At 49.1% G+C, this 25000-nt stretch overlaps 9 protein-coding genes across 12 annotated transcripts in view; 5 read left to right on the forward strand and 4 right to left on the reverse strand.

Annotated features, from left to right (window-relative positions):
* The first annotated feature begins 927 nt into the window (after positions 1–927).
* Positions 928–4177, forward strand: LOC128274618 (zinc finger protein 121-like). The gene is made up of 4 exons (XM_053012864.1): positions 928–942; positions 1505–1591; positions 3212–3438; positions 3859–4177. The coding sequence occupies exons 1-4, from the start codon at positions 928–930 to the stop codon at positions 4175–4177; spliced, it is 648 nt and encodes a 215-aa protein (XP_052868824.1).
* A 1077-nt stretch (positions 4178–5254) lies between these two features.
* LOC128272294 (uncharacterized) lies at positions 5255–6760 on the forward strand. The gene is made up of 2 exons (XM_053010073.1): positions 5255–5421; positions 5494–6760. The coding sequence occupies exons 1-2, from the start codon at positions 5373–5375 to the stop codon at positions 5907–5909; spliced, it is 465 nt and encodes a 154-aa protein (XP_052866033.1). The 5' UTR covers positions 5255–5372; the 3' UTR covers positions 5910–6760.
* A 1701-nt stretch (positions 6761–8461) lies between these two features.
* On the reverse strand, positions 8462–9188 carry LOC128274186 (uncharacterized). Its single transcript, XM_053012294.1, has 4 exons — positions 9079–9188; positions 8800–9021; positions 8645–8734; positions 8462–8588 (listed from the first exon to the last, which is right to left on the reverse strand). The coding sequence occupies exons 1-4, from the start codon at positions 9133–9135 to the stop codon at positions 8523–8525; spliced, it is 435 nt and encodes a 144-aa protein (XP_052868254.1). The 5' UTR covers positions 9136–9188; the 3' UTR covers positions 8462–8522.
* An 836-nt stretch (positions 9189–10024) lies between these two features.
* Positions 10025–11015, reverse strand: LOC128274621 (putative gustatory receptor 28a). Its single transcript, XM_053012869.1, has 4 exons — positions 10680–11015; positions 10396–10614; positions 10239–10328; positions 10025–10084 (listed from the first exon to the last, which is right to left on the reverse strand). Exons 1-4 carry the CDS (start codon positions 11013–11015, stop codon positions 10025–10027), a joined length of 705 nt encoding a protein of 234 aa, XP_052868829.1.
* A 4716-nt stretch (positions 11016–15731) lies between these two features.
* LOC128271262 (uncharacterized) lies at positions 15732–20646 on the reverse strand. 4 transcript variants are annotated; one of them, XM_053008714.1, is made up of 7 exons: positions 20146–20646; positions 18481–20067; positions 17396–18420; positions 17082–17333; positions 16928–16981; positions 16571–16622; positions 15732–16303 (listed from the first exon to the last, which is right to left on the reverse strand). In XM_053008714.1, exons 1-7 carry the CDS (start codon positions 20540–20542, stop codon positions 15954–15956), a joined length of 3717 nt encoding a protein of 1238 aa, XP_052864674.1. In that variant the 5' UTR covers positions 20543–20646; the 3' UTR covers positions 15732–15953. The 4 variants fall into 4 exon arrangements, with proteins under 4 accessions (XP_052864674.1, XP_052864673.1, XP_052864676.1 ...); XM_053008713.1 differs by having other exon boundaries at positions 17043–17333; XM_053008716.1 differs by lacking the exon at positions 16571–16622 and having other exon boundaries at positions 16141–16303.
* Positions 19581–25000, forward strand: part of LOC128271264 (opsin-1-like) — a 9430-nt gene continuing 4010 nt past the window's right edge. The window contains exon 1 of the mRNA XM_053008718.1: positions 19581–19594. The gene's annotated coding sequence lies outside the window, so the exon portion shown is untranslated. The remainder of the gene's footprint in view (positions 19595–25000) is intronic.
* Positions 20883–21657, reverse strand: LOC128271267 (uncharacterized). Its single transcript, XM_053008720.1, has 3 exons — positions 21532–21657; positions 21303–21441; positions 20883–21237 (listed from the first exon to the last, which is right to left on the reverse strand). Exons 1-3 carry the CDS (start codon positions 21640–21642, stop codon positions 20918–20920), a joined length of 570 nt encoding a protein of 189 aa, XP_052864680.1. The 5' UTR covers positions 21643–21657; the 3' UTR covers positions 20883–20917.
* Positions 21893–22786, forward strand: LOC128271266 (DNA replication complex GINS protein SLD5). Its single transcript, XM_053008719.1, has 2 exons — positions 21893–22014; positions 22078–22786. The coding sequence occupies exons 1-2, from the start codon at positions 21910–21912 to the stop codon at positions 22651–22653; spliced, it is 681 nt and encodes a 226-aa protein (XP_052864679.1). The 5' UTR covers positions 21893–21909; the 3' UTR covers positions 22654–22786.
* LOC128274627 (cilium assembly protein DZIP1L) overlaps positions 22881–25000 on the forward strand; it is a 2548-nt gene continuing 428 nt past the window's right edge. The window contains exons 1-2 of the mRNA XM_053012879.1: positions 22881–22983; positions 23054–25000. The exon at positions 23054–25000 is cut by the window's right edge and continues 428 nt beyond it. Coding sequence (XP_052868839.1) covers positions 22881–22983; positions 23054–25000 — 2050 coding nt within the window. The remainder of the gene's footprint in view (positions 22984–23053) is intronic.

Below are 25000 nucleotides of genomic sequence, written 5' to 3' on the forward strand. Positions count from 1 at the left end.
CGGACGGTGAAACGGACGGTGAAAGTCTCAGCTAAAGTCTCAGCTAAATGGACACCCAAAGCTCATTCTGACAAAGGTTATTTTATTGCAAACTAAATGACAGATTCGATTTGTTTGTTTACATTAGAACGGTGTATCGCATCGTGTGTGTTATGTGTGTTTGCCAAACATTCTGCGCAGTAGACGCGACACGACGGGTCATTTAGTTTCGCTTAGTTTGTTGTTTGCTTGCTGTTCAGTCTGAAGAATGTTCAGTGTCATTGGTAAAAGTGCAGTACAGACTACAGGTTGTGTCGGTTTATAACGTGTCACGTATGATTCCCTGCAATATCGACGAATAACCGTCGGACAACAGTTCGCGTAGTTGGAATAAATCTGCCAGCGATCACACCACGGCTTCGGTGTGTTGTGTCGGTATTCGAAACAACGGACCTAGTAAACATTGACAAAGTGCTGGATGATTTAGAATTGAATGAGGATGACGGGCGCCGCAACTGCCAGAGAACGATTGGTAATCAATGAAACAAAGAACGCTGTGCAAAAGCTTTCTCGTAAGTTTGTCTCATCATTCTAACATTGTGATCTAACCGTTTTGTAGACACCAGAATGCTAATTCAACGCGGAACGGACTCTTTGAATGGAGGAAAGTCGGAACCAACGTCGGCCAGTGCACGACAAACCTAAGTTGAAGGAAAACGAAAAATCTCGGCTGCGGGACATCGTAATTACGTAGCGAGGCTCCTCGACGCAAACGCCGACGGTGGTCAGTAATTACCGAAATAATCAACTTCAACTTGCGCGGCCAGCACGTCGTCGGCACCGTGGCCGATACCCGGGTGAGCATCTGCTACGCTTTTTGCCGATGTAATGGTTTCGCAGCCCATGCTGCGAAGAGTTCCGGCACCGACTCAAGCGAGCCGGAGCACAATGACAGAGGAAAGCGTAAGGCGCGATGCTGTGTAAGAATTGGATGCGCCAAAAAGGAGCACCGTTCCGCGAAAACGATTTTACATTTGCCACCCAACAGCGTTGTTCGCTTGCTGGTGTTTGCTTCGATGGCCGCAGGAGTTGTCGGCCGAGAAGCAGTAATACTCGCCCAGCGAGGAAAGGCAACGCAGACGCCAAGGCAGTCTAAAGAACCGGAGTCAGCTGAGACGATGAAGCTGCTCCTGACCCACGACGTTGTTGCTTCTCTGATAGGTCATCCGAACCCACCTCTTAACCGATAGATTGTATAGATTGGATAGATTGTAATGCGTTGAGTGCGTAGCAATAAGATTGTAAACCCGGCGATTGTACGTTCGTCGCTGGGTAACGAATTAATTTTGTATTTAAAAAATAAATAAATAAATTAAAAAAAAAATTCTGGTTTGCTATAATTTTTTTTAATATTTTGCATGCGCTATAATTTTCAACAAAGCTTTATAGCAAGATAAAATACCCATTCCATAAACTGAGCTTTTTTGACAATCATCCGTTTCACCATCCGTTTCTGCTGTTTTAGGGCGTCCGACGGACGGTGAAACGGACGTCCGACGGACGTCCGTCGGACGGTAAAACGGACGGTAAAACGGACATAGTGGCTCCTTGGGTTAGTAGGGTTAAGCCATTGCCGTGGATGATGATATCATTGTCCACACCGGCCAACCACTGAAAACAGAGACCATTCATAAACCTTGGAGTATGTAAAAAAACCCCTCTCAATTTAACAGAATCAGCCAAATTAATCAAAATACTAGCTGAGAAATGGGTAAAAGTTTTCTTGTATCAATGATTCCTAAAAATACTATCATTTACACGTGTTTCTAATTTTTGATTGAATAAAGTAATTTTTCATCCTCTAGTATGAGGATGAAAAATTACTTTATTCAATCAAAAATTAGAAACACGTGTAAATGATAGTATTTTTAGGAATCATTGATACAAGAAAACTTTTACCCATTTCTCAGCTAGTATTTTGATGAAAATTTAGAATAATGATGATTTATCATTATTCTAAATCATTATTTAAATTCACAAACTTGATACACCCTGTAACTGTTTCATAGTTTAAAAGAACGGCGGCTCTTTCACAGCGGCGGCTCACTCACAGTGGCGGCTCTCTCATAGCGGCGGCTCACTCACAACGGCGGCTCTCTCACAAGCGCAAGAAGCTGTCAAAAATCGACCGATTGTCAAAAGGCAAAACCATTGAAGCAACCAATGTTTAATAAACAAGTGCAAAGTGAACGATTTTACAAAATCAACTTAATAAACGATTGCAGTCGAAAATGGAAGTCTTCAAGGCGTTGATTAAGAAAGAGGATGGTGTTGCGTAAGTTGGTGTTCAATAAGGATTCAAAGATATGATAGCGAATTTTTTTCCAATAGCGCTAAAATATGTCGATGGTGTCTGTCGAACGATGATGCTTTGGAGCTCTAGCGAACGACGATTCCGGACAATATAAACTTCAAAAGCTCTCCGAATGCACCGGTGCTCAGGTAGTACTTTTGTTGAAACACACAATGTCATTCACCCTGTTCCACAAGAAGATTGTTATGAGACTCTTATTTTTACAGATTAATTTTACCTGGAGTTCCATCGTATTTGTGCACGATGTGCGAATCGCGTTTGAAAAAGATGGATCAGTTTCAATGCAATGAAAACAATGATATGGTCGATAAATTTATCGAACAGCAGAACATTCAAGACCCTCTCGACCACTCTGCCGAACAAACGGTTGGCACAGATTTGTCAATTAAAACTGAAGTTACCTCACCGGATGCAGCGAAGGATTTGCACAAGAAGTGTTATACTGTTCATCAAGCAAACAGGACATATGAATGTTGTGGCAAAATCCCTGATGATTTATTCGAGGCAGAAGAAAATCCAATTGCAATCAAATTAGAGGACGAAGAGGTCGATGAGCAGCATCAGCTGCAAACAACGAATGTTGCTTTGGGACAGGATAAGCACAAAAGCCCTCACAAAAAACAAAAGCACCATTGTCCTCATTGTTCCGCAACATATACAAATGTAAAAACCTTAAACATTCACATACGCACTCACACTGGCGAAAAGCCATACCAGTGTAAGATCTGTGACAAAGCCTTTAGTCAATCAGGCAATCTGTTAGTACATTCGAAAACTCACAGTAAGGACCAACAGACCAAGGGACCTAATCGGTGTCCTCACTGTTCCTCAATGTTCGCTAACTCATCTAAACTAAAGAGACATATCCGCACTCACACCGACGAAAGGCCATACCAGTGTGAAGTTTGTGGCAAAGCCTTTAGGCAATTGAGCAATCTGGCAGAACATTCTAAAATTCACAATAAGGACCAACAGCACCCGTGTCCTCACTGTTCCTCAAGGTTCGCACATTTATCTAACCTTAAGAGTCATATTCGCATTCACACTGGCGAAAAGCCATACCAGTGTAAAGTCTGTGACAAAGCGTTCAGATCACCAGGCGATTTGTCAAAACATTCGCAAATTCACAATAAGGACCCAAAGCATCAGTGTCCTCACTGTTCCTCAATGTTCGCTAACTCATCTAAACTAAAGAGACATATCCGCACTCACACCGACGAAAGGCCATACCAGTGTGAAGTTTGTGACAAAGCCTTTAGGCAATTGAGCAATCTGGCAGAACATTCTAAAATTCACAATAAGGACCAACAGCACCCGTGTCCTCACTGTTCCTCAAGGTTCGCACATTTATCTAACCTTAAGAGTCATATCCGCATTCACACTGGCGAAAAGCCATACCAGTGTAAAGTCTGTGACAAAGCATTCAGATCACCAGGCGATTTGTCAACACATTCTAAAAATCACAATAAGGACCAACAGTATCGGTGTCCTCACTGTTCTTCAAGGTTCGCACAGTCTTCTAGCCTAAAGAGACATATCCGCACTCACACCGGCGAAAAGCCATACCAGTGTAAAGTGTGTGACAAAGCCTTTAGGCAATCAGGCAATCTGGCAGAACATTTGAAAATTCACAATAAGGACAAACGGTATCAGTGTCCTCACTGTTTTTCAAGGTTCGTAAACTTATCTAACCTTAAGTGTCATATCCGCACTCACACTGGCGAAAAGCCATACCAGTGTAAAGTCTGTGACAAAGCCTTTCGTACATCAAGCACACTAGTAAAACATTCGAAAATTCATAATAAGGGTAAGAAGGATAAATAAGAAGGGTGGAAGAAAAATTAAAACTGAAATGTATGAAATAGCAGTTATCAAAAATTTACAAACAGAAACGACCTGAACCAGACCAATAAAATAATTTTCTTCAGAAACTGGGTTTTAAAATAGGAAATCATTAAAGGAATGGTCCAAGAAGGCTCTTCTGCCGTTCGCATGACATGACCAGCCCATCGGAGCCTAGCAAGCCGTATACGCCGTTACACTAGAGAAGGTCGTGCATTGCCGCTCCTGACAACGCTCGATCCCTCCAAAGAGCTATTGATGATTTCTCAGCGTGGTGCTCGTCCAACGGCCTCCGCTTATCTCCGAATAACTGCTGTGTCATCTCCTTCTCCCGCCTTCGCGCCTCCGCCGCCCCTAGAACTTAAGACCTTAGTACGTAAGATCCAATTTGTATAGCCTCCGGCGAACAATGTAAATATGAAATGAAATTAAATGAAATAACAACCAAGGTGGAACAGAAGGGTGTGAAACTGTTGATAAAACAGCATTAAATAGTAAAAACACATTAGCAAACCAGGGCATGTTTTGAAACAGCCTATTGATTTAAGACTTCTTCAAACTCTCCATTAAGATGCAGTAATTATCAAGGGCGTTCGGCGTTCGTAGAAGGGAATCGTCGAACGGTCGAACCCAAACGGGTGTATAGAATCATCTCTTTCTCTCCCGCGTGCCTCTCTGTCAGGCAACGCGTTGCTAGCAGACGAGCGGTGAGGCCAGGGTGAGTCATCATTTCGCAGGAGTTCTCCATGCGAAACATGATGACCTCGAATTTTTGTTTACATGATTCCCGGAGCTGGCCAAAAAGTAAACAAATATCACAGATAACGCAGAGCACCAACCTGCTGATATTAGGCCGATGATGAGGTCCCTGCCGGCCGGTTTCTTGTTAATCCTTCTGTTTTCTCTCGATTGGCATGTAACAAAAAAAAAGGTTCGTTGGGTGTGTTCCACAGATCTCTCGCCTCTCGCTCTGTCGTCGGTGCCGCTGCGTCGTTTCGCTCTCTCGATTCGGTTTCTGTGCGTGGCGTCATCTTGACGCCATTCGTAATTTGGCGTGCCCCTCGAGCAGTTTATTTCGCATTCGTCCGCGCCGCTCTGTCCCGTATCGATCGGTAGTGTGGTGGTGCCTTTGAGAAAACCTTTACAATCGAAAGTGAAAAGTGAAAACGGTGGCAAAATGAAAGCGATTCTGCTCGTAACATGTTGCATCCTGGCCAGCGTCAATGGTAGTGTTTTGGCACAAGGATTAAAGAAAGGGCCATTTTAAATGATTTTTCAATGGTTTCTCAACTCTCTAGCGGCCCAAGCAATCAAGTGCATGCAGGGCACCGAGTCGGTCAATCTGGCCGACACCGACAAACCGAAGGACAACGAAAAGACGCCCGAGTTCGTCGAGTGTGGTATCCTCAATACGGCAACCTCGGCCGCTGCCCTGTTGGTCCTGAAGCCCAACACGGCCACCTCTCCCTCGACGGATTATAAGTGCTTCCATCTGCGTGCCGAAGATTCGCAAACGAAGTGGGCCACCATCGTCAAGGGATGCATCTACAAGGCCCAGAACGTGTGCGATGGCAAGTTCAAGCTGGACACCATGCGTGAAGTTTTCTGCAGCCAGTGCGAGCAGGACGAGTGCAACGGCGCAGTCAACTTGGCTGCCCCGTGGAAGATTCTCAGTCTCACCGTTTTTGCCGTCGCATTTTACTTGTTCAAGTAAACCGTAACATACATTTTGTGAATCTCTTTTCATATTACTATTGCCCTATATTAACAACACCCCGTCAGCAATAATATACATTGAAGGGTTACACAGGCTCACAGCAGTGTGCACCGGACCCCGGATCGCGGATTTTGAAAAAGGGGGATGTTTTAATTACCAAATTACCAAAGAATGAGCGGCCGTGGGCTCACATACTCTCAGGATACCGAATGCCTTCCGCAGCCAGCAACACTTACTTCGCAATAGAGATCACACAACTCATATATGCTCAGGACTCAGCAATACAGCGTATATACAGCGCGCCGCTCAGTAACTGTACTTTTTCGAAACAATTGAATCGGTTATTTGCATTAGCAGTAGTGATAGCTTTCTAGCACGTAGATGACGGTCGAATAATGCCTTACGAAAACATGTAGAACTGCGTTCTGTAATCTCAACTGCTTTTTACTGATATTGGGCATGCCTATTGCAAGCGGTCTAGGTATTAGATAACCGAGGACAAGGATTGCGCGCTTGCGGCTTTTTGCATAATATTATGTTGCGTAAAATTAGCGACCCAAACCAATAAAAACAAGCATCTTTTGCCCCAGCGTTCCGTTATGAAAGGAAGGCGTTTTTATTCCCGATAGTGGTGTTGCATACTCATATGTTTGCTGCTTTTTGCTGAATAGCTCAGTAATTGTAACAATCACGCGTCGAGACCATCGAATACAACCAAACACACACAGACACACACATGGCGTGAATTGTGTAGAGAGTGTTCCGCTGCCGCCACCAAATGGGGCAGCTTAGAAAACAATAAAGAGAAAAATTGTTTGTCATTAACATGCCGCTCAGGCGCGCATGAAAAGACAATTTTCGTATTGTGTCTGCCGGGGTCGTTCCTGTCCGCGTGTGGCGGGGGGAACAGTATGATATCATCCGAAACGGAATAAGGTGTGACATCATGATTAATGTTCGCCGTGTGCATACTTCAAACAGCCGAGCTGATCACTGCGACAGGTAAGACGAGCAGAAGAACACAAAACCACTCCCGACTGGAGGCTCTCGACAAACACTTTATTATTCTTAGATAATGTTAATTATCTTGGATATGAAACTGCACGAGAATGATCACGTAGCTGGAGACCGTGGCCAGCATCTGCCAATGGAAAGGAACACTATCAGCTTCATTTGTTTGTGGTGGGCCGTAAAATGTGTCTTCCGTATTATACGCACCGCAAACAGAAACCGTCGGTTGATGGTGTACATTCCATAGTTGCTAATGTCGCAATCTCGATGCAAATAGTCCACCACTAGGGCATCCATCTGATAACGAGAGACGAGACGTTACCAGCTCTCACCATCCGCTTAATCCGCGCCGTCCCGGTCCTTACCAGCCGTTCCAGTTCAATCTCGCCTGACCACCGTTTTGCAATGCGATTCATCATCACAAACGTGCGCTTTTGTCGCTCGGTACATACGGAAGGTATCAAAATCATGTAGCAGAGCTGCACGAATATGTAGATCAGAAAGGTGAGCGGGTTGAGGTACTTCAGGATATCTTGGGCATGTAATGGGTCAGCAAAGTCTGCTATAGCCGTAGTGTAGACATAGAACACCTGGGAAAAATCAAAATTCCCAAGTTTGACAGTATCCCACGGTGGTGTCTTTAAATAAACTGGACTTACCGAGATAACTAACATTAGAAAGTACCACGCGTTTAGCAGCAGTACCGGCAGACTCATGGAGGCCATAAATTGTTTCTGCAACTGAGCATTTTTACAGTGCACCATGTACAGTAGCCGAACCACGGCGGGGCGATCCACTATCACGATCGAATCCGCAACGTGCCGGAACTCGCTGTTGACCGTACTCTGGATGGAGCCACAGGTCAGAAGAAACATCATGAAGAAACTGACCACCGTCGTGATGATGTAACGAACCGTGAAAAAGATCACGGTAATTGCTACTTCGAAAACGGTTGGCGCTGCCGGACGGTACACAAAGAACACGTAAAACGCACCGACCAGAAGCCCAAAATCCACCAAGATCACTTTCAGTAGCACACTTTTCGTGTACTCGAAATTCGCTCGATGGAAGTTCCATTCGTCCTGGACAACTTCTCTCAGGACGAGCATTTCGTTTAGCAAGCAGTGCAACGATCCGCCATTCGCGAGCATTGTAAAGTTCACCGTGATCACGAAAACGTACACGAACACGAGCTGCACGGCGATCAAAACGGTTAAGATGAACATGTTTTCACCGAAAATGTGCTTGTAAACGTTCCAAAGCTCGAAAGGGGCCAGCACCGCAAAGGCAATCGTTGCCGCCACGCTGTACCTCACATTCTGGCGCGTTTTCGTGAATCTCTTCGTGCGTCTTTCGAACGTTAGCGGCAACGTGCCCACGACTTCGAGACATTTAAGAAGAAAATATTCAACCCCTGCCCTGGCCCTTAGGATGTCCATGGCGGATTAGAAGAAGAAGCGCGGTTTAACAATCGGTTTTGTGAGATTATGGCATCGCCACAGCGGCTCATCATTATTGCAGAGCGATGTTGACAAAGTGCTTGTTAGAATATCAATTATGTGGTAATGATTATCGACGTGCGGCGGCGACGTGACCCATTCATCCTTGCCTCTCGATGTGGAATTGAACTAGAATGATCATATAGCTGGACATCGTGGCAATCATCTGAAAGATCGGATCGTTTGACTCCGTCTCTTGTGACATCCGCTAGATACACTTACGCCAAACAAGAGCCCTCGATTGATGCTATATAATCCATAGTTAGTGATATCAACGTCCCGTTCCAGACAGTCGATTGTTAGAATTTCTATCTGCAATAGGCACCGCAACAATAATTCCCATGTAGCGACAGGATCATCATTTACGATCAGCGTACCAGTGAATCAGTTTGATGCTCAGCATACTGGACACTGACGGAGTTCAGTAATGGCACCACCTTTCTCGCTTGTTCCGTACACATCGTCGGAATTAACACCATAAAATAGAGCTGAGTACACTGGTAAAACAGGAAAGTAAATGGGTTCACGAACGCCTTGATATCCTCAGCATCTAAGCCTTCCCGTAATCGGTTTAGCGAGAAAACGTAGATGTAGTAAACCTAAAAATATGAGAAGCTGTAGAACTAACCAAGTGGATGAAAAGGAGCCGTCCTTACCGAGTAGACTATCATAAAAAAGTACCATCCATTCAGCAGTAGTACGATGAAATCCATGGCGGCCGCAAAATCTTTGACAACACACAACACTTGGCAGTGAAACGTGTACAGTTGCAGTACTGATTTGGACACTGAGGAATGAGGTGCTTCAGCGCTTGTTTCACAAGACGCCAAACCTCTGAGCTGGTAATTTAGTGTCGTTTGCAGCGAGTAACATGTCAATAGGCCGAGTACGAAGATGTTCTCCACCATCGTAATTAAACACATTAATCCAAAGAACACTATCGAACCCAGTTTCGATATGCTGGACGTATGCCCGGAAAGGTCGCAAAATGTGAATAGCGAAATGCACACGAGGCAACCGTCTGCAAGAATCAGTTTGAGGGCTTTTATTACAAAGGCTTTAGGAAAACGCTCAATCGGCCGGTCTCCAAGCTGCTCCAGAGAATGTTTCAGAATAAACATTTCGTTCAGTAAACGCCCCAATGTGTTGCTCTTCCATATTAGCGAACTTTTCATCGTGAGCACAAACACGTACACGAAACTAAACTGTGTGGCCATTAGAAACGTTATGATCGGTTCCTTCGGGTTGAAGTTTATCACGAACAAGTAGAGGCAAAGGATCGGGACAATGGTGCCGTAGAAGATGGTCAACACGACACAATAGATCAATATTTTCTTTCCTCTCGCGAATCGCCGCGATTTCCATTCGAAGTGCAACGGTAAGATTCCGAGAATGGCCAGAACTTTAAAAAATACGCCATCGACAAGAACGCTCTCGCCGGGAAGCTTCATGGTGCGGTACTGGTTTATTGTCAAGTGAAGCATTGTCGTTACACTCCGACTGCACTCGAGCGGATGGGTGCTGAATAAAAGATCACCGCTTAATGTTTGATGTAATTGGATGTCCCAGAACCAGAGTCTGTGTTTGTTTGGTGCCCCTGGTTTACTCCTGGAGGTAGTATTGTACTAGAATGATCATGTAGCTTGCGGTACTGGAAACAATCTACAAAGAATCTTGTTGTTACCGCCATTAAAGCAAGAGCGTGGCGTCGCCAAAACGATCTAGCAGTAATTTGAAATGTGTTCACGTTTGCCGCGCAATGAATGCTAGATCGTTATATCGTTGGGCCACCTCAGACGCCCAGAGCTTAACTCACGGAAAACAGCATCGTATAGTCGATACGGTAGAGACCCTTCACTCGAACACTGTAGTCTCGGTTGAGGAATTGGATTACGAGAAGATCAAACTGTAGAAAATTAATCCTTTTCTTACTAACGTTACGTTCATCCACTTCTCGCGAGAGAGAGCCATACCAATCTTTCGTCCGAATGTTCCACGGGTCCGACAGTGTACGTGCCTAATATTGGCACAATTTCCCGGGCACGTTCAGCGTACGACGATGCAGCGGAAACGATGTAAAATACTTGTGATGCCTCGCTGAGAAAGAACGCGATCGGGTTTATCATATTGAACCGGTATCCGTTCGGTTCCCGCCGCATATCCTGGACGATGCTGGTGAACAAATAGAAAACCTAACGAACACGTGCATGATATTTCACGATCACATAACATGATAGCTTCGGTTAGTTTTGCGTACCGAAAAGACGATAATGAAAAAGTACCACACGTTTAGCAGTAGCAGCGGTTTGCTAACGCTGTCCACCAGACACTCGACTACGGTGACCGTATCCATGTGCAGCATGTACCATTGCAACGCTGCTCCGTGGCGCTGACTGGAACCGTGTACCAAGTCCACACATCGTTGGTTGATCAGTCGATAAATATACTCACCACAGTACAGCACGATCAGCAATAAATTTATGGTCATATTGATCAGAAACACCATCACCAGATTGGCGAAGCTGAGGAGCAGATACCACCAGTAGACCGTGTTGGGGAGATTTTTGTTAAAAAACAATCCCGAAATGACCATCAGACCAACGTCAAACAGGACAAATTTCATCCACAATCTGATCGATGTTGATCGATTAGTTTCTGCGCCAGTTCTTCCACTTCCCGCCGTATCGCGTAGCTCTAGTAAGGAATTGAGAAGAGCGCAAAGCTGTCTGTGCTTGAGTATGGCCTCGGTACGGCTCAGCAACGCGATACAGTACATGAAGAAAAACTGTATAACGATCATGTAGTTGTTGAGCGGTGTTTGCGGGTGCAATGTGCTGCCTATTGCTCCCCAGTAAATCCATGGGGCCAGTACGCTGAATAGAACCGTGCACAGAATACTGTACCAATAGTGGCGTGTGCACGCGATGAACCGCTTCGATGGGGAATGCATTCGAAATGGCAGCAAACCGCAGCCCGTCAAAAGTCCGACGAAAAACTTCTCCGCTCGAGACAGCGCCATGGTCGATCGCGAACGCTTGCGTTAATGGACACCGGACTACAGCAACAAGTGTACTAGTGGCCTGCAATCAGCCACTCCGCAAGCTACGGCCACGTTAGCGCACTATGTATTATTCACAATGCAGCCGGACGTCGACACTGAATAGTTTATGCCGCTCACATCGATCATCCGTCCATCGCTGCTGTTGGACGTGGAACCACAAATGTCCGGCGACTTCCGCCGGACAGTCCCGATCGGAAATGCACTCAAAGACGGTTCACTTTTTTCTCAACTTTCTCTACTACTACAACTCCCTCATGGGATTGAACCCGTTCGTGCTCGATCGCGCAAACGGGTACCGATTGCGCAGGAACCGGCTTAAACTTTGCTGGTCCTTTGCCGTCGGGTGCGCCACGGCCGTTCTGGTGTTGTTCAGTTTTTTACACATTCTCACCAGCGTACCGTTTCCGGATCTGATGCTGGTGCGCCATTTGGTGTACGTCGAGTTCCTGGTACGCTACTGCACGATAACGTCCTGTTTTTATCAGATTTTCGGCAACCAATCGAAGCTGCTACAGTGCGCGAATCGCTTCATGGCCATCGTACGGCGTCTCCTATACGATTCCGGCTTTCCTACCGCGGCCACGGGCACCATAGCCCCGATAGTGGTGAAAGTTCTGTGCACCGACATTTTCCTGTGCATCTTGTTTTTGATCAACAATGACGCGCACGTGGAGCACTACCTGCGAAACTATCGTACCCTCAACATCTGCGTCATCGTTATGGGGGCACAAATTTCGAATTTGGTGCTCTTGCTGCTACTTTTCGGTGCACATTGCCACGGTGCCATCAACGCACAGCTTGAGAGCGCCATTGCAAGACTGGTTTCGTTTGAACGCGGTGCCTCGTTTTGGGCCAAACGAAATGCGCTTCGCCAGCAGATATGTTGCGACGTGAGTGACACCATCGACGGACTGTACAGCGTGCACCGGGAAGTGACCGAAATTGTGAGGCATTTTTTTAACATTCTTCAAGCTCCTATCCTCCTGATGAACCTTAACCAATTCGTGGTTATACTGTCCAGGGTAAGCCAAAGGACCGTGCGGGGATCGTGTGTGTCAGGGACTGCAGACTACAGGCAATTCACAGGTTTACTTCATCTACGTGTCGATTGCCCAGGATTGGTCCCGCAACAGTAGCATCCACGGGTTGATCAATCCGATTCTCTGTATTATCTTCGAGTTGTCGCAGTTTGTGCTGTTATCGGTTGTGGCCACCATCATCGCAAAGCAGGTTGATAGAAGGAGTGCTAGTTAAAGCTGCAAGCTATAATGCAAAACATGCTCTAGTCTCGCCAACCAGGAGTGATAATGAACACGTTTATCGACGCTCCGATTGACACGCGCACCGAGCGTAGTATGGAACTGTTCAACCTGGCACTGCTGAGCCACGATGCCCGGATTCAGGTGGCCGATATGTACGCGCTCGACTTGGTGTTTATGTACTCGGTAAGGTAGTCGCAGCAAGGCTGTTATCCTTTGTAACTCTCCTTCTTTTGCAGGTGGCCACCACCGCAACATCATATTTGATCGTGTTGATACAGTTTCAATTGAATGTATATTAACAGAGAATAGATTAATAGTTCCGTTATCCGTTTTGCCATCTGTTACCGCTCGGCCTCGCGTTCTGCTGCTGCGTTGCGTCGCCCATCAATTATGCATGGGACCCGTTTCTTGGGTGCCCATCTTCAATTAGTCTAATTGGTGATGATATCGAAGCTCATCGCTTCGGCAGCTTTTTCGGCCATTCAGTAACGCGCGTAATCATGTTACCAAAAGTGTCCCTCACGAACGCAGTGTTGGCCCTACTCATGGGGTTCGGCCAGCTGTATGGAGTGCTGCCTTTTTCGTACCAAGCCGATAGATTCAAATCGTCAGCGCTTCGGTTGTGGTATTGCCGATCGGTGGCCACACTGTTGCTATTGGTGAACTTGTGGGGCTACAGAAAATTGTTGCAAGAAGAAATTTTCCCACTACTCAATACCAGCTACTATCTGGTGGTGGCACAGTTTGTACTCAACTACACCACCGTGATTGTTCTCTATTGGCAAGTAATTTTCGATCCGTCCGCGCTGCTGTGCGCTTTGAATGAACTTGTCGTCCAAAGCCAAACCATTCTGGAGTTTTTGTTCTACTCCACCGATGGCAGCCCATCTTCGGGGCCAGCGGTTGGCAAACGGCTGCTGGTGAAAGTGATCCTCGTCGACATTGGGATCTGCCTGTCGTGGAATGGGACTTACCTGTGGCACTATCGCAGTGCCAGTCTATCGTTTATCGTGGCCTGGTGCCTGAGCACGTTCAGCACGTTACAGCTGGTGATAGTGAGCAACATCCTGCTCGCGACGCTACTGTGGACATACTTTCTGTACGGGCTCATCAACGAGCGTGTCCGGCTGATGATCGCCAGCATACTAGAAGTGGATGAAAACGCTCAGCGCTGGGAGAAAGGTCCGGCAGACCGACAGTTCATACTTACCCACATCGCCCGCCAGCTCAGCGGCCTCCAGGTCCATCATAGTGCGCTCACCGAGTCCATCCGAACCATCGTCAACTTCTACAGCCTTCCGCTGGCGCTCACCCTGTTGTATGAATTTGTTATCATGATATCGGAGGTAAGGCAGCGGTTTTCAATATTTGATGGCCATTATGGAGTCATTGATCGCTTCGCACATTAACACAATGGAATCCGCACGCACCATCGCACACTGCGGCGCCAGTTAATCGCGATCGTTCTGCCCATAACGATGTCATACTACGACCACGTGGCGCGAGCCCTGTTCCGAGGCACCATCTGTTTGGCGCAAGGTGCCGGATTCGTGCCCTTTACCTTCTCCAAGCGATCCAACGCGTTCCGATCCAACAACCGACTGAAACTGTGGTGCCGGTGCGTGGCTGCGGTAGCAGTGTGTACCTATCCGTTCGTGTACCTCTTTCTGATGCGCGAGATTCCCTTTCCAACGCTTTCGATAGTGTACTATTTGGCTTGGTGCCAATATGCTCTGAACTATGGGGCGCTCGTATTCGCGCACATTCACCTGTTGACCGAACGCGACACGATGCTGCACGCACTGAACGGTTTGTCGACCATTTTCGCTTCCCTTTCGGAGCACCAACCGAAGGGCCGGAAGTGGAAATATACCGTCAAAACGGTGGCCAAGCTGGTGCTGGTAGATGCGGGCATCGTGCCCATCTTTGTGAGCTTCTACGCGCAACTCTTCGAACCGGGCCCACTGAGCGTGCTCTGCTGGACGCTCAACATTTTCTTCTTTTGCCAACTGACAATCCTCGCGAACGTGATCGTTATGGTGGCGCACGCTTGTGCCTATCTGTACGAGACCGTAAACGAGGCGATGGTACAGAGCCGCAACCGGAAACGAGAGGGTATCAAAACGTGGCTGAACCTGTACCAGCAGCATCTGCACATTACCGAAAGCATGAGATACATCGCACAGATTGTTAGCACTTCCTTGCTGTGTCTGGTATTGTCCAGTTTTGTGATCATTATCTCGGAGGTACGGAGGAGGGCGCTGGGTTGAACATCATTTAACCGGTTAACGACTTCTCGAACTCTGTGTCTCCTCTTAGATTTTTTACGCCTATACATCCATCGTGCAAGGCATACGGCAAGGCGACGAATTTTTTCTCGCCAAGTACACAAGCTCGTTCATATTCGCCACGTTTCAGGCCATCCAGTTCTACTACATCGTGTCCGCTTGTGCCGACATCACGGAGCAGGTTCACACCAACTATACGGTTGCGTTCATTCATTACGGAATCGCTCATTAATCTTAACTTTTCGTTAGGCCGAAAACACCGGTGTGCTGCTGAACGAGTTCCTTCAGACGGATGTTGAACCCACGGTCGACCGTTGCGTGAGTTACAGCGGTGGCACAGTGCTGCGATAGAGTGCCGTTGTTTCGAACCCCTTTCTTTCCACAGATTGAACTATTCACCATCGATCTGCTGCATCAGGATTTCAAAATTAAGAACTGTGGCCTTTACTACATCGATTACACGCTACTGTTTTCGGTAGAAACGCAAAACTGATCGCAAGTGAGCTAGGATCGACCACTAATGCTTCTTCGTCCACCTTTCCCCCTCAGATGATCGCGACCATTACCAGCTACCTGATAATGCTGGTGCAGTTCCAGCTGGCCGTGGTTTAGTGGGGGGAACAGAGTTCGGATCAACGGAAGGCAAAATAAAGGAAACGCGCGGTGGTTGCAATAAGTTTGGCAAACTTTATACCCTAATCAGTAGATCAGTTGCGATCTGGTTTGAAATATACAATAAGAGGTGCAATGCGGCGAATTAATCGTGATTGCCCGTTGCCCCCCGGTCACAGTAGAAAAGCCTTTAAACAATTGAATTCCATTTCACATTATTGCAAAACCGTGGAACATTCATTGCGATCGGGTGCTTTCCGCGGTGAACTTCGATTGGTGACATGACTGAGCAGTGCGCCAATGCGTCGTTACTTTCCGTCGGACGGTTTCTTCACGCGCTCGATATACTTTGTCTGCGTCAGGGCGCTGCTGCCTTTCGTAGGGTCCATCATCCGGGACCAATCCGTGACACCGACAACGAATCCCACCTGACGCATCTTGCGCTGCGCCTTCCGCTCCTCTACGTCGGCCCATCGGACACGTTTCTTCTTCTTGCTGACAGCATCGCCGACGCCGGCCACCTTTTCTCGACCTTCGGCATCATCACCGTCGCCGTCACCGTCGTCACCGTTACCGTCGTCGTCATCGCTGTCCAGCTGCAAGTAGTCCTCCAGGGTTGGTGGGCGCTTCAAGGGTTTACTAGTGCCATCGAGTCGGGCTGTGTGTGTTTGGTCGAAGCGAATCGAACGGGAGAGAAACAGAGCGAGAGGGGTAGGGAGGGGTAGGCCAGAATTAGTATGGTTCGGTTTGTGGTCGCATTCGCGCCGAACCGACGTCGCTCATGCAATGCAACGTTCCGTCGCGACGCAACAAGGGTCGATTGGTAGTCAAAAGAAAATCGGCTTTTCAATTGATCGACAAACGTGACGCTCTACATGACTTAAATGGTACGTTATGGAAATGGAAGGAAAACAATAATACCAACCTAAATTCTGCTCACTGGTGTCGTTGTCCCATTTACTCGCGAACAAATCACACTATATGCGCGCGCAAACACACACGCGCCAAATGGGCGGTATTTAATGAATGGTAATTTGAAAGAAAATGGTGTCATTAAGAATGCCCCTTCGAATACGCTGTATCGGCCATCCTTCCCATCGGCCATCCTTCTACCCGCTTAAAAGCATACAGGGCTGCTGCGACCAGCAAGCAGCACAAACAAAGGGCGCCGTTGCTTAGCAACCGCACTATACACGCGCGCATGTGTTCGATTCAAAATGAGCGCACGCAGCTACAATGCCGCAGGACTGCGCCTAGGTCAACAATATACTCAATATCTCACCTCTGCGGTACCCGCCGCACTATCGTCGTTACTGTCGTCCTGTGATGCGTTGGCCTGTGGATGTATGTGAAAATAAGGATTAACCCACGTTCACGTTCGCTTTACACGTTCGTACGCTCGTTTCGTGACGGCACGGCACGGCGCGCGTTCCTACATGTTCCAGCTCGTTCTGTCCACTGTCCACGTCCGGCAGCGATTCATCGTCACCCGCAATATCCATATCGGTAACGACCGCATTCGTGTCCGACCGGTCCGGTTCCAGCAACGAGTTAAAGTTGAGTTGCACATGCTCGTCCGGGGCCATGGCCCAGTTGTCGGCGTACACTTGTATCTCCTCCGCCGTGCGATGGTGAACATTTTGCTCAACGCAAGCGTCCACATCCGTTTGCATAGTGCACGTGTACACCTGTATGAAAGATCGGGATCGATTAGGAGCGATCTGTGGCACGCGCCCGGGCGCGATCTCACCTTAAACCCGTTGCTCCGGGCGTAGTTGTGAAACTCGCAATAGTACTCCAACCGATGGTTGCAGCAATCGACAATCACGAAGTTGAACAACCGCTCCGAGATGGTGCGCTTGAACGCTTTGATCAGATTTTGGATGTAAAGCTCCTCCATCTCACCGTCGAACTCGTACTCCGCGCGGACCACCTTCGTCAGCTTCCCGCTCACGGGGTCCCGTTCTTCCACCTCTTTGTCCACCAGAAAGTAGTCGTCCAGGCTGAGGACCCGCGGTGACGGCCCACCGAACCCTTGCTCCTTCGCCTTGATCAGCCGGGCCAGGTGGGACTTGCCGCTGCCCGGTAGTCCGCGAACGAGCAAACAGATACGGGGCGGCCGGTTAAATCGTCCCGGGGGCAACAGCAGCTCCTCGATATCGATCATCCGGGGCGGCAATCCGTGTTGCTGGAACGATTGGGAAGAAACTACCGACTCCGAGCGATCGTCGTCGCGCGGTTCACTCTTGCACTCCTGCCGACCGCCGGCTGCCCCCTCGTCGGTGCTGTTGCCCCAGTCGGGTCGATCGTCTTCGATGTCGTTGTCCGAGCTCAGCTCCTCCAGCCCTGGCTCCGAGTTCGGCTCCGGTCCGGTGGGAACGACCGCTGCACCGCTGCTGCCACCAGCCGGCTCTTTTTGCTGTTGTTGCTGCAGTTGTTGCTTCAACTTTTGTTTCCGTATCGACGATGGTCGCTTGGCACGCTTGGTGCTCAGGCAGTTGGGCCGATTATCGTTCATCAATATGAACTTGCACGGATAGTGCGGATTGCTTTCCTCCGGGTTCGGGTTCAGGTGCATCTCGGCCAAGCGCTGCAGGCTAGAAACGGATCGATCGATCGATTTGTTGTGTGGCAACGTGGCCGCCGCCATCGCCCACTGCTGGTCGGCGCGCTGTTCCGCGCTACAGTTGCCACTGCTGCTAGTGGCTGCGTTCGAGACGCTCGAGTGGTTGTAATCAAAGCGTTGCGAACCGTGTACAAACTGGTTCTCGTCCGCTGTGGGCAAAAGAAAGATTAGATCACGATCGCGCGAATCAAAACACCAAAGGGTCGTACCTCCACTCGAGCCATTTTGAGCATTGCGCAGGCGAGTCTGAAGATTCCTACGGTCATTCGGTCGGTAGACACCGTGCGATCCGGCACCCTGGTGTCCATAGTCGATCACTCGCCCGATCCTGGGGGGTTCCTGGGTCACGGTCGGTGGCGGTACACTCCTGCAGTTACTGTAGTCAAAGACCTGCGTCGGTTGAAAGTATTCATCGGTCGGTTCGTGCTTGATTTCCGTCTTAATCAACGGCCTCGGCATACCGCCTCGGGCGGAAAGCAAAGGCCGCTCGTAGCCCGGCGGCAGCTGGCCGGCACGTATTTTGTTTTGCCGTAACACCTGAATGGCCAGTTCCATTTTGTGTTTGCGCTCGTCGAAACTCTGCACGTCCTCGTACCGATCGTAAATCTCCTGATACTCGTCCTCCGTCATCCACAGTGGCTTCGGAACGGCAACGGGCCGCCCGAGCTCCGGGTCGATCTGGTACTCTGCCGCCGCCGCCGCCGCTAGCGGTGGTGGCGGACGATCGAAGCGGGCCATTTTTGCCACCGGACTCCCGCGGAACCGCGGGTGCTCGAAGCGATCCGGCGCATTGCCACTCCACCGATCGCGCCGCTGCGTTTGGGGGCCTTTGTGATTCCGGCCTCGCGACACCATCGGTGGTGGTTGCGAAAGATCGACGTCGATCATGGGTGGCGGAATGCGAGGATCGTAGGAATCCGGCAGCGTGGTCCGGCTACTGCTAGCTACGCTGCTGGCCGGGCTGCTCAAAAATCTAGCAGTCTCCGGGCCGCTCCGCTCATTACGACACGAACCATTGGGTCGATTTTCGACAGTGTTTTGCAGCTGTTTCAGCAGATCGCCATCACCGCCGCCCGACCGGTTGTGCGTCAGCTGCGCAAGTGCGGCCATCAGGGGGTTAGTGGCCGCACCGACCGCGCCGTCTCCTCCACCGTTACTCCCAGCCGAGGCCATCGTGTTGCCGACCAGCTGCAACAGTGCGTTCACCTTCGGATCGTTCAGCAAGGAACTGATCGCATCCACGTTCGTCTCTTGCGGCCTGCGGTTGTCCGGGTCCTGGTTCATACCGTTGAGAGTGGGCTTCTGGTCCGGCGGATCATTTTCTACCAGATCGATCACCGCTACCACCGGATCCGCATCGGGTTCCAGCTTGGGCTTCTTCAGTGCTGGTGGTGGTGGATTTTCGCTGATCAGATCCAATCCGGGGATTCCACTGCCGGAGCTGTGCGCTCCGGCGGAGGCGTGCGTAAACACGTTCGCTAGTTGAGCTCCGTTGCCCGTCGGTTGTTCCGGATCGGAAGGCGGTGGCGGCGGTGGCACGGTGGCCGGCGGTGTTGGTGCAGCAGCCTGCGAAGCATTCTTTTCTATCCGTTTTCTTCTGAGTTGTTCGCGCCTCTCGAGAAGCTTCTTGCGGCGCTCTTCACACTTTTGCTCGTAATCCCGGTACGCTTTCTTGTCCGGGTGGTTGCTATTATTGCGCTTCCACACCTCGAACTCTTGCTCCCATTTGTGGAACTGCTCGTCGAACGCGATCTCCTCGGCACTCTGCTCCTCCGGGAGGGGAGGCTTTTGTTGATCTGAAACAATATCGATAGTGAGAGCAGGCCACAACAACATGACACACTGGCACACACTGGTGGCAACCATCACATTACTTGTTTGGGACTTGAGCTCGTCCGGATGTGGTTCCGCGGGAGGCGGCGGAGCGACCAAGTTGACCGGTGGAAACGAAGGTAGCGTTGGTGCGGCTGCAAAAACAGTCGGCACCGCCGCAGCCACCGACGGCATCGGGGTGGCCACGGGGGGCAGTGCGTTGCCCGTTTGCTGTGCATATTGCTCGCCATACTGTGCGTGCCACTGGGCGTACTGTTGTTGGTACTGCTGCCATTGCCACTGATTGTATGAGCTGACCGCAGACCCATAATCGGCCCCCGCCTGGATGCTGGGAGTCGCGGCGGCGGCAGCAGAACCCGCTGGAGGTGGATACGATGGCACCATTCCGGCTGGCTGCTGCTGCTGCTGCACGGCGGGCCAACTGTTTGGCCAAGACATGATCGGGATGATCCCTTACGCTGTGGCACTCGTGTTTAGTCTAACGTCTGCCAAAGCGCTAAACGAGCACTGCAGAAGAAAGGTTTATCACCAGTGGACCTTTAATTTAACCACAACCATCCTGTTTTCGATCGAACTTTTGCCTGCGCTGAGTTCTCCTCAGGTCGGGTCGGAAGAAAAAATATGCATTGACATGTCAACAAACTGACAGCCTGCCCGGAGACTGGGTTGCCAGCCGTTCTGTTTCTTTGCTGTCAATCATAACCAAATAGCTGTCAGTCGCACTGACCCATATACACCGTGAGGAAGTTTGGTTTATTATGTACAATTTGACCTTTTTCCGTATCCTAACCGCTAGCCGACGCTCCTTACCACTTATCTACGCCTTCTGCCCCGTACCTGGGTCCAACCGGGATCGATGGTTTCTTCTATGAACTTGGTGCTGGATCCTTCGGTGCTAGGACCAATCACTTCTACGTTGCCGTTTGTGGTGGTTTGTTCTACTTCCATCCTCTCTTCCCGATCGTCGTCATCGTTTTCGCTGTCGCTGCTATCGTCCATACGCTGATACTTAATCTTGGCCCCACTTACAATCCACATTTCACACGGTTTCATTAGGCCCAGCTGTGCCCTTACCTCGTCGCCCTTTCCTTGCTTCAGCAGGTTCAAGTACGTAACCAACAGGACACTGATTTCTGTAACAAAACGCGCGCGCACATGAACATAATGCACTCCTGCATCGGTGGGCCAACACGTGTACCTTGTATCGAATCGTCCTCGCAGATCGTTTCGTACTCCTGATCCATGATTTCCTCCAGTATCTCGCGCAGATCGAACGAATCGACGTTTTTGTTTTCCGTGCAGTACGATGTAACGTAGTCGATCAGTTCGATGGCAGTCTGCGGGAGAGAGAGAAGCATTTTTATATCAAGTTCCACAACAACAAACTCGTTGCCATCCATTTGAATCGACGACCACCCGGTCCGTACATTCAATCCCAAAGGGCCTCCCATTCCGTGCTCTACGGCCATCCGCAGTGCGGTCCACCGGTTCATCACATTCTCAACAACGATCCGGAAATCCGTTTGCACGCTGGCCATTGCTGAAGTTAGAACACGCACGTTGTTGTTTCCGAAAGACGAATTAGTAATTTCTACGAGCTCGCGGCGAAAGCTGATTTCACTTGCTGGTCGGTCGAGTGTCAAGTTGACAGCACGCGTGAATCGAATGTCAGAAACCGGGTGCCTAATGGTCATGGTCGCGTGATCGCGAAACACATTATTTTGATTGTCTTGCAATTGTGGCGCGAAACCCGCGCAAAATAATCATCAAAACAAAAAGTGCTGTTCGTTAACGTTTTCAACGCAATGGACACGAGCAATTTAGCATCGGAAACGAACGGCGCTTCCGAGCCCGCAGACGTTGACCAGGAAACTGAGGAAGACGATGAAATACAAATGTCTTCACAGGAGGTAATACACACTCAATAAGCCGTGTTAGTCGAGTGAAAATGCAAACTATTTGTTCGCTCTCAGGTTCTGGAATCGCTTCAACGGGCGTGGATAAACGAAAAGTTTGCCCCCGATCTGCTGCCGTACGAAGAATCGTTGGTCGAAATGGTCATGATTCAGTTGGTGCACATGGAAGAGAACCTTGCGTCGACCAACCAGAACGATCTGCTGTACATCGTGCACCGCATGGAAGTGGAACGGATTCGGTTCATTGTGGCGTCCTATCTGCGGTGTCGGTTGCAGAAAATCGAATCATACGCTTCGCACATCCTCGACACGGATTCGGTCCGCTCGTCCGACGCTAAACGGTTGTCGGACGCGGAGCACAAGTTTGCCGTAGACTTTCACGAGAGTGTCGAAAACCATTTCTATCAGCTAGTCGTGCGGCACATGCCGCAAAATCACCAAGACGACGAACGGATTCACCGCGTGGTACCGAACGTCGATGGGCACGTTTTTGCGCGGGCCAGAAAAAACGTTGGCGAGTATTCTCTGGCTGGCGGAGAACATTCGCTCAATATAAAATCTGGTTCGGTACATTTGTTTAAATACCGTGATATAGAACCATTGATAATAGACGGCCTGTTGGAGCTGATTTGAGTTAGTGTCACTGTTCCATTGTGGTTGTTGTTACTCGTTTGCTTTGTAGTGGTTTTTGGCGTTGCTATGGTTACACTCGAGTGCGACGAAAAAAAAAATGCGTCAACGTGTTTAACCTTCAAAGCGTTGCGAAGGATCAATCCTTGGAGGCAAATAAGTCAATAATAAAACACGTTATCAGTGGTGTAACTGGAAACACGTGCCTCTGCGTTTTCGCGCCTCAAACCATGTCCAGCAAGTGGCATCATAATTTTCCGAAAATTGCTCGCGAAGCAGGTTTTGCGATTCGGGAGCTTTCGATCGGACACTGTATCGACTGGAGATTTGTTGGTAAACATAATAAACATTGTTACGCTTCTCGATACCATTAACCCTTCACCGTTTGTCTCCCCCCCATCAGCTTCTATCGATCCCTATGCCATTGTTAGTGAGTGTGATTACGAGAAATTGGATGAATTCATTCCACACATCTCGGAAGTGCCCATCGGAACCGTGCTAAACAATCGGATCCTTGATCCCGCCATCGGAAAGTACTTTATTCTGGCCCAATTTAGCATTCAGTATCTGCTGTTCTGCAAACAATTTCTCGACGAAACCGTGGTCGAGATAAGAAATACCATCCAAGCGCTGCAGAGCGAAAATGGGCGCTTGGAGAAGCTGGCGAAAAAACGGAACGATGAAAACGCGCTCCTCCAGCGCAAGCTGCAGCGTGCCGAAGAACTTCAGAACCACCAACAGACGACCGTTTATCCGTGTTCGCGGTGTACCAAAAACTTTATCAGCCCCGAGCTGCTCAGTGCCCACATCCTTCGGAAGCATGCCAGTGCTCGGCCACCCTCGGATGCACCCGTCGACCACAACCCATCCGATACCGATAAGAGCCTAATAAACACCATCAAACTGGAGCTGGAAGTAAAGCAATTGAAAGAGCGCCTGAATGCCGCCGAGAAGGATCTACACGGTCATCGGTCAGCCAAGGGCCATCGTTGTCGGGTTTGTTCGGACGAGAGCAGAACCGTTACGCCGCAGCAACAGGAAAACGCACCGAGGCAGCACAAAATCCTGCACAGCATCGGAATACAGAGCAATTTGACGGACGATAAAGATTGCAATGAAAAAGAAGTACAAACCCAAACCGACCGTCACTCGAACCGCAATTTAAGCCCCTCGTCCCCGGTGGAGCTGCTCCAAAAAGAGTTACCTAACGAACAGACGATTTCCAAAGCGGATCTCCAATCTTTTCTCGAGGAACAGAAGCAATTGTACGAATTTTGGAAGACAAATGAAAGGCAAAACATCCATCAGGAAATTGAGGCGGTCAAGAAGAATCTGGTCGATGCCATCCAGACGATCGAACGATCGGAACGAACGACTCCGCTTCCGATGGCCGACGAAAGTGTGTGGAAGGACCGGTACCAAGAGTTGGAGAAAATGTACGAGGGAAGCCAAAAGCAGGCCCGGGAAACCATGGTAACATTCGAAGAGGCGTACACACAGAAAATGGAACAACTGGAAAAGTTGCTCTTGAAAACGCACGAGGCAGACGAGGGGAAAGATGTTCCGTTGAACCGTACCAAGAATGTCACCAGAAACCAGGGCCAATCGGCGCCACTAAAGTTGATCACCCTTCCAGAGATTACAATTGAAGGTGCAGTAGCACCGCCCGGATTAGAAAATCTTGATAACATCGAGAAGGATAAGCAGTCCTTCTCTTCTGAAACCGAATCGACCGAAAGCGATACAGAGGTGGTTCCAATTGAACGTAGTAAAGACCTTCGTATCACCAAACACCCTAACGACTCGGTAGATGTCGCACACCAAGAACCACAAAATGCATTGCCGCAATCGTACCCGGCCAAAACCCTGTTATTGTCACCCAAAAAACAAATATTACATCAATTCCGGTCCCGTCTCAAAGCAATCGGAATTGATCCTAGGGCTAAGCAGTTAACCGTAGACGGTTTTAATGTGGCCGGCGAGGCGCTAGCGCAACAAAGGGACGTTCAAAAGAAGAAGCATAAACATTTCTTCATTACACGCAATCAGTTGCTCTCGAAAGTCGAACAAATGGCGCGAGTAAAGGTTGGAGAAAATTCCACCCCTGTGGCCAATGCCCCACCGTTGAAAGGGCAACCAAACGTAATACCTAAGGCCAGCAAACCGACCACTCGATTACGGTCCTCCCCAACGGTAGAGTTGTTACCGCTGAAACAAAGCCTACAGATTTCCGAAACTTCCGCCAATCTGTCCACGGACATGAGTATGTTCCGAACGAAATCGTCCATCACAACATCGGTGCCCACTGCACGGCCCCTTATTAAACTTGCCGGGGACGATGTCATTACAG

The sequence above is a fragment of the Anopheles cruzii genome, chromosome 3, assembly GCF_943734635.1.
Source record: "Anopheles cruzii chromosome 3, idAnoCruzAS_RS32_06, whole genome shotgun sequence".
In the NCBI taxonomy this organism is placed as follows: domain Eukaryota; kingdom Metazoa; phylum Arthropoda; class Insecta; order Diptera; family Culicidae; genus Anopheles; species Anopheles cruzii.

Excerpts from the sequence above, each read along its gene's own strand:
- LOC128274618 (XM_053012864.1), top strand. Across the intron at positions 1,592-3,211 it reads CGGACATAGTGGCTCCTTGG|AGACATATCCGCACTCACAC; the intron begins GTTAGTAGGGTT and ends TCTAAACTAAAG. Across the intron at positions 3,439-3,858 it reads TGTAAAGTCTGTGACAAAGC|GTTCGCACAGTCTTCTAGCC; the intron begins GTTCAGATCACC and ends CTGTTCTTCAAG.
- LOC128271266 (XM_053008719.1), top strand. The coding sequence starts at position 21,910 with ATGGACACGAGCAATTTAGCATCGGAAACGAACGGCGCTTCCGAGCCC. Across the intron at positions 22,015-22,077 it reads TACAAATGTCTTCACAGGAG|GTTCTGGAATCGCTTCAACG; the intron begins GTAATACACACT and ends GTTCGCTCTCAG.
- LOC128272294 (XM_053010073.1), top strand. The coding sequence starts at position 5,373 with ATGAAAGCGATTCTGCTCGTAACATGTTGCATCCTGGCCAGCGTCAAT. Across the intron at positions 5,422-5,493 it reads CATCCTGGCCAGCGTCAATG|CGGCCCAAGCAATCAAGTGC; the intron begins GTAGTGTTTTGG and ends TCAACTCTCTAG.
- LOC128274186 (XM_053012294.1), bottom strand. The coding sequence starts at position 9,135 with ATGGATTTCATCGTACTACTGCTGAATGGATGGTACTTTTTTATGATA. Across the intron at positions 9,022-9,078 it reads TTTTTATGATAGTCTACTCG|GTTTACTACATCTACGTTTT; the intron begins GTAAGGACGGCT and ends TCATATTTTTAG. Across the intron at positions 8,735-8,799 it reads AGCATCAAACTGATTCACTG|ATAGAAATTCTAACAATCGA; the intron begins GTACGCTGATCG and ends TGCCTATTGCAG.
- LOC128271267 (XM_053008720.1), bottom strand. The coding sequence starts at position 21,642 with ATGGCCAGCGTGCAAACGGATTTCCGGATCGTTGTTGAGAATGTGATG. Across the intron at positions 21,442-21,531 it reads GAGGCCCTTTGGGATTGAAT|ACTGCCATCGAACTGATCGA; the intron begins GTACGGACCGGG and ends TCTCTCCCGCAG. Across the intron at positions 21,238-21,302 it reads CGAGGACGATTCGATACAAG|AAATCAGTGTCCTGTTGGTT; the intron begins GTACACGTGTTG and ends GTTTTGTTACAG.
- LOC128271262 (XM_053008713.1), bottom strand. The coding sequence starts at position 20,542 with ATGTCTTGGCCAAACAGTTGGCCCGCCGTGCAGCAGCAGCAGCAGCCA. Across the intron at positions 17,334-17,395 it reads CCCGGAGCAACGGGTTTAAG|GTGTACACGTGCACTATGCA; the intron begins GTGAGATCGCGC and ends TCTTTCATACAG. Across the intron at positions 16,623-16,927 it reads GTGCGGCGGGTACCGCAGAG|TGTGATTTGTTCGCGAGTAA; the intron begins GTGAGATATTGA and ends GCGCGCATATAG.
- LOC128274621 (XM_053012869.1), bottom strand. The coding sequence starts at position 11,015 with ATGGTCATTTCGGGATTGTTTTTTAACAAAAATCTCCCCAACACGGTC. Across the intron at positions 10,615-10,679 it reads TTTTCATTATCGTCTTTTCG|GTTTTCTATTTGTTCACCAG; the intron begins GTACGCAAAACT and ends CGTGTTCGTTAG. Across the intron at positions 10,329-10,395 it reads AACATTCGGACGAAAGATTG|TTTGATCTTCTCGTAATCCA; the intron begins GTATGGCTCTCT and ends AATTTTCTACAG.